The sequence below is a fragment of the Acipenser ruthenus genome, chromosome 18, assembly GCF_902713425.1.
Source record: "Acipenser ruthenus chromosome 18, fAciRut3.2 maternal haplotype, whole genome shotgun sequence".
NCBI lineage: Eukaryota > Metazoa > Chordata > Actinopteri > Acipenseriformes > Acipenseridae > Acipenser > Acipenser ruthenus.
In genome coordinates, this window is record NC_081206.1 from 1,516,177 (window position 1) to 1,522,500 (window position 6,324).

General features: G+C 51.5%; 1 protein-coding gene across 3 annotated transcripts in view; it reads left to right on the plus strand.

The window, feature by feature from the left end:
- The window catches only part of LOC117423729 (solute carrier family 12 member 5-like), a 99,719-nt gene that overhangs the window by 79,051 nt on the left and 14,344 nt on the right, over positions 1-6,324 (plus strand). For all 3 annotated transcript variants that reach the window (XM_058990697.1, XM_058990698.1, XM_058990699.1), the window contains 3 exons: positions 1,086-1,216; positions 2,679-2,926; positions 4,064-4,275. In XM_058990697.1, the coding sequence (XP_058846680.1) occupies positions 1,086-1,216; positions 2,679-2,926; positions 4,064-4,275 (591 nt within the window). The remainder of the gene's footprint in view (positions 1-1,085; positions 1,217-2,678; positions 2,927-4,063; positions 4,276-6,324) is intronic.

The following is a 6,324-nucleotide window of genomic DNA, read 5'->3' on the forward strand; positions in this document are numbered from 1 at the left end:
GGCAGGCAGATCGACCCTCTCTTTAGCGGTTCATACGAGTGTCTGTCTTATTCTGTGAGGTCAGCTGCACATAACACTTCACCCTTGTCCTGTTCACAGTTAGGAGGTAAAACAATGAATTATTCCAATGAATATCGGACACACTCCCAGCTGACCCTCACCCCACATACACAATGAGTGAAATTCAAAGAGTTCACACTGTTTACGAACAAATGAAATAATGAAATCATGCAAGCGTGTTCGTCGAGCACAGTTAATTAGCTCCACCGTTAATGAGCACGACTGCTCTGCTAATTAACACCGAGATTAGCTGATAAACGTCTGTTATTGTGTTTATAAAAAAAAAATAATAATTCCAGATGGAAGGTGGAAGGAGAATTGGGAGCCTGGCTCTGCTCCTCTGGTCTGGCTCTGCTCTTGTGATTCTATTAGAGACCCCGCTCCTCTGGTCTGGCTCTGCTCTTGTGATTCTATTAGAGACCCTGCTCCTCTGGTCTGGCTCTGCTCTTGTGATTCTATTAGAGACCCCGCTCCTCTGGTCTGGCTCTGCTCTTGTGATTCTGTTAGAGACCCCGCTCCTCTGGTCTGGCTCTGCTCTTGTGATTCTGTTAGAGACCCCGCTCCTCTGGTCTGGCTCTGCTCTTGTGATTCTGTTAGAGACCCCGCTCCTCTGGTCTGGCTCTGCTCTTGTGATTCTATTAGAGACCCCGCTCCTCTGGTCTGGCTCTGCTCTTGTGATTCTGTTAGAGACCCCGCTCCTCTGGTCTGGCTCTGCTCTTGTGATTCTATTAGAGACCCCGCTCCTCTGGTCTGGCTCTGCTCTTGTGATTCTATTAGAGACCCCGCTCCTCTGGTCTGGCTCTGCTCTTGTGATTCTATTAGAGACCCCGCTCCTCTGGTCTGGCTCTGCTCTTGTGATTCTATTAGAGACCCCGCTCCACTGGTCTGGCTCTGCTCTTGTGACTCTGTTAGAGACCCCGCTCCACTGGTCTGGCTCTGCTCTTGTAATTCTGTATTCCCCACCAGGTCAGTGCCAGTGTATTCTGTGCCCCTGCGCTCAGTGCCTGTGTTTGTGTGTCTGACAGCTGGAGGCTCGTACTACATGATATCGCGCTCGCTGGGGCCCGAGTTTGGGGGCGCTGTGGGACTCTGCTTCTATCTGGGGACCACCTTCGCGGGAGCCATGTACATCCTGGGGACCATCGAGATCCTGCTGGTAAGAGCGTTGACGTGTGTGTGTGTGTGTGTGTGTGTGTGTGTGTGTGTGTGTGTGTGTGTGTGTGTGTGTGTGAGTGTGAGTGTTTGAGTTGGCGTGTATGTGTGAGTATTTATCTCTCTATCTATCTATTGTCCTCTCTCATCCTCTTTTTCTTTCCCTCTCTCTCACTTGCTCCCTATCCCCCTCTTTCTCCCCCTCTCTCTCTCTCACTCAATCTCTCCTTCTCCCTCTCATACTTGTACACTCTCCCCCTCCTCCCACACTCCTCTCTCTCTCCCGCTGCATTCGGAAGGGTAATTATGTAAATCCAGCATTGGAAAGTGGAACTCTCTGGGATCTGCTGGGTGATGAGACGGGACCAGGCAGATGCACTTTGTTCTGTTTTATGAACGATGGAATAGTAATGCAGCATAAAAAACAAGTTTCTTGTTGTTTTTTTCTCTTTCTTTCTGAAGCACTTCTGAAGCAATCAGACATGGTATTGAATAAGCGAGGTTGTGGCTTATATTGGTCTAGACAGACAGAATGAGAGACCGGAGATAGTGTTTGTATCTGTTTAAAGAGCCCTCTGATCAGGATGCAGGCTGCTGCCCAGGTGAAGAGATTTTTATCACAGGGCTCGCTAATCCAATCAGCAGCATCGCTTCATTACAGCATGTCCCAGTGAAACCTTCCACAGGCTGTCTGCATGCACAGTGTAGCAGACTGTGTGCCTTGTATCAGCTCACATGAAAGTGTCTCATTTCAAATATGTATGCAAGAGCAGGGTTTACAGTCAGTGTATATTTGAAAGCAAATCTTATCAGAGGAATAAAAGAGTGAAACCTGTGTGAAATCAACACTCCTGCGTTGAGTCGTGGCTTGCTCTTTAAATTGTAAATGATTCACGGTCACACAGAAAACGCTGCACCATGCATTTTTATAATGGAGTGTTGTGGTAGTTTGAATATGCCAGGTTTAGTGTTGTGGACTCTAGTTTGAATACAGGGGCTTGCATACCGGGGCTGGCATGCAAGAATGAAAAAAATACATCTACAGCCAGTCTTTGCGAGAAGAAAAAGCTTGGTGGATTTATAATGAACTGGACTGCCATTGAGTTAGTATGCGATTGCAACGTAAACCCAAAATATATGGGGGATAAGTGATACAGCTGCTTAATGTTAGTTTACAGTTCAGTTTTTAAACACTCATTACTAATAAGCTAAACAGCCTTAGGTAGCCTTAGGCAGGAGTGACCGAAAGGCTTTTGTGGTATCTCTTTGGTATGGCTTCATGCATCACGCAGTGCCAGCCTGTGGCCACATGCTGTAAGTTTCTGTGAATGGGTTTGCATGGAGCGCACATGGTGGCTGAGTGTTGTAAGAGTGATGTTGGAGGGATCAGTGTAATGTAGTGCAGTATCAGAAACTCCACACAGTGGACTGGGAATACCCCCTGACTCTCTCTCTCCCCCTCGCAGACCTACATCGTGCCCCAGGCGGCTGTCTTCAAGCTGGACGGCCTGGAGGGGACGGAGATGGAGGCGGCTATGTTAAATAACATGCGTATCTATGGGACCTGCGTGCTGTCCTGCATGGCCACGGTGGTGTTTGTGGGAGTCAAGTATGTCAACAAGCTGGCGTTGCTCTTCCTGGCCTGCGTCATCATCTCCATCGTCGCCATCTATGCAGGGGTCATTAAGACTGCCATCGACCCGCCGGATTTCCCGTGAGTACCCCAGCGAGCACGCAGAGCACAGCCCCGCGCAGCACAGCCCCGCACAGCACTGAGAGCACAGCCCCACGCAGCACAGCCCCGCACAGCACTGAGAGCACAGCCCCACGCAGCACAGCCCCGCGCAGCACTGAGAGCACAGCCCCACGCAGCACAGCCCCGCACAGCACTGAGAGCACAGCCCCGCGCAGCACAGCCCCGCACAGCACTGAGAGCACAGCCCTGCGCAGCACAGCCCCGCACAGCACTGAGAGCACAGCCCCACGCAGCACTGAGAGCACAGCACTGAGAGCACAGCCCCGCGCAGCACAGCCCCGCACAGCACTGAGAGCACAGCCCTGCGCAGCACAGCCCCGCACAGCACTGAGAGCACAGCCCCACGCAGCACAGCCCCGCGCAGCACTGAGAGCACAGCATAGCCCCGCACAGCACTGAGAGCACAGCACCGTGCAGCACTGAGAGCAGAGCCCCGCACAGCACAGCCCCGCACAGCACTGAGAGCACAGCCCCGCACAGCACTGAGAACACAGCACAGCCCCGCACAGCACTGAGAGCACAGCCCCGCACAGCACAGCCCCGCACAGCACTGAGAACACAGCACAGCCCCGCACAGCACTGAGAGCACAGCCCTGCACAGCACTGAGAGCACAGCCCCGCACAGCACAGCCCCGCACAGCACTGAGAGCACAGCCCTGCACAGCACTGAGAGCACAGCCCCGCACAGCACAGCCCTGCACAGCATTGAGAGCACAGCACTGAGAGCACAGCCCTGCACAGCACTGAGCGTGCAGTCCCGCACAGCACTCATCCTGCTTGTTATTTTCCTTGAAGAGGCTTACCTACTGTAGAACAAAGATAAGATTATTACTGTACACATTCCAGACGTCAAAAGCCGGAGAGAACTTTGTTTTCTTTTTTTTTTTATACAGTTCTTCCATTCATCCAGATTGTGGACAAGTGCAATTTGCACTGTTTTGTTGGGTGTTTTTATTAGAAGTTATTTTTGCAAAGGAGAAAGAGCTCAGGTGCTGAATGTTAATTGCCCAGTCTCAGAGTGCTGTGTCTGTGAGTAGTTTTGAAGAGCTGTGCTCCTGCCTGGCTAACGCTGGCTGCTCTCCCCCTGCGCTGCAGGATCTGTATCCTGGGGAACCGCACTCTGATCCGCAAGGACTTTGACCTGTGTGCCAAGGTGGTGGAGGTGGGCAACCAGACAGTCACCACCAAGCTGTGGAGCCTCTTCTGCAACTCCACCTTCATGAACGCCACCTGTGACGAGTACTTCATCAACAACAACGTGACGGAGGTGCAGGGCATCCCCGGGGTGGCCAGCGGCATCATCACCGGTGAGAGCCTGTCTGTGTGAGTGTGATCCAGTGTGTCTGTGTGAGTGTGATCCAGTGTGTCTGTGTGAGTGTGATCCAGTGTGTCTGTGTGAGTGTGATCCAGTGTGTCTGTGTGAGTGTGATCCAGTGTGTCTGTGTGAGTGTGATCCAGTGTGTCTGTGTGAGTGTGATCCAGTGTGTCTGTGTGAGTGTGATCCAGTGTGTCTGTGTGAGTGTGATCCAGTGTGTTTGTGTGAGCGTGATCCAGTGTGTCTGTGTGAGTGTGATCCAGTGTGTCTGTGTGAGTGTGATCCAGTGTGTCTGTGTGAGTGTGATCCAGTGTGTCTGTGTGAGTGTGATCCAGTGTGTCTGTGTGAGTGTGATCCAGTGTGTCTGTGTGAGTGTGATCCAGTGTGTCTGTGTGAGTGTGATCCAGTGTGTCTGTGTGAGTGTGATCCGGTGTGTCTGTGTGAGTGTGATCCGGTGTGTCTGTGTGAGTGTGATCCAGTGTGTCTGTGTGAGCGTGATCCAGTGTGTCTGTGTGAGTGTGATCCAGTGTGTCTGTGTGAGTGTGATCCAGTGTGTCTGTGTGAGTGTGATCCAGTGTGTCTGTGTGAGTGTGATCCAGTGTGTCTGTGTGAGTGTGATCCAGTGTGTCTATGTGTGAGTGTGATCCAGTGTGTCTGTGTGAGTGTGATCCAGTGTGTCTGTGTGAGCGTGATCCGGTGTGTCTGTGTGAGTGTGATCCGGTGTGTCTGTGTGAGTGTGATCCAGTGTGTCTATGTGTGAGTGTGATCCAGTGTGTCTGTGTGAGTGTGATCCAGTGTGTCTGTGTGAGCGTGATCCGGTGTGTCTGTGTGAGTGTGATCCGGTGTGTCTGTGTGAGTGTGATCCAGTGTGTCTGTGTGAGTGTGATCCAGTGTGTCTGTGTGAGTGTGATCCAGTGTGTCTGTGTGAGTGTGATCCAGTGTGTCTGTGTGAGTGTGATCCAGTGTGTCTATGTGTGAGTGTGATCCAGTGTGTCTGTGTGAGTGTGATCCAGTGTGTCTGTGTGAGTGTGATCCAGTGTGTCTGTGTGAGTGTGATCCAGTGTGTCTATGTGTGAGTGTGATCCAGTGTGTCTGTGTGAGTGTGATCCAGTGTGTCTGTGTGAGCGTGATCCAGTGTGTCTGTGTGAGTGTGATCCAGTGTGTCTATGTGTGAGTGTGATCCAGTGTGTCTGTGTGAGCGTGATCCAGTGTGTCTGTGTGAGTGTGATCCAGTGTGTCTGTGTGAGTGTGATCCAGTGTGTCTGTGTGAGTGTGATCCAGTGTGTCTGTGTGAGTGTGATCCAGTGTGTCTGTGTGAGTGTGATCCAGTGTGTCTGTGTGAGCGTGATCCAGTGTGTCTGTGTGAGTGTGATCCAGTGTGTCTGTGTCAGTGTGATCCAGTGTGTCTGTGTCAGTGTGATCCAATGTGTCTGTGTGAGTGTGATCCAGTGTGTCTGTGTGAGTGTGATCCAGTGTGTCTGTGTGAGCGTGATCCAGTGTGTCTGTGTGAGTGTGATCCAGTGTGTCTGTGTGAGTGTGATCCAGTGTGTCTGTGTGAGTGTGATCCAGTGTGTCTGTGTGAGTGTGATCCAGTGTGTCTGTGTGAGTGTGATCCAGTGTGTCTGTGTGAGTGTGATCCAGTGTGTCTGTGTGAGCGTGATCCAGTGTGTCTATGTGTGAGTGTGATCCAGTGTGTCTGTGTGAGCGTGATCCAGTGTGTCTGTGTGAGTGTGATCCGGTGTGTCTGTGTGAGTGTGATCCAGTGTGTCTGTGTGAGTGTGATCCAGTGTGTCTGTGTCAGTGTGATCCAGTGTGTCTGTGTCAGTGTGATCCAGTGTGTCTGTGTGAGTGTGATCCGGTGTGTCTGTGTGAGTGTGATCCAGTGTGTCTGTGTGAGTGTGATCCAGTGTGTCTGTGTGAGTGTGATCCAGTGTGTCTGTGTGAGTGTGATCCAGTGTGTCTGTGATCCAGTGTGTCTATGTGTGAGTGTGATCCAGTGTGTCTGTGTGAGCGTGATCCAGTGTGTCTGTGTGAGTGTGAT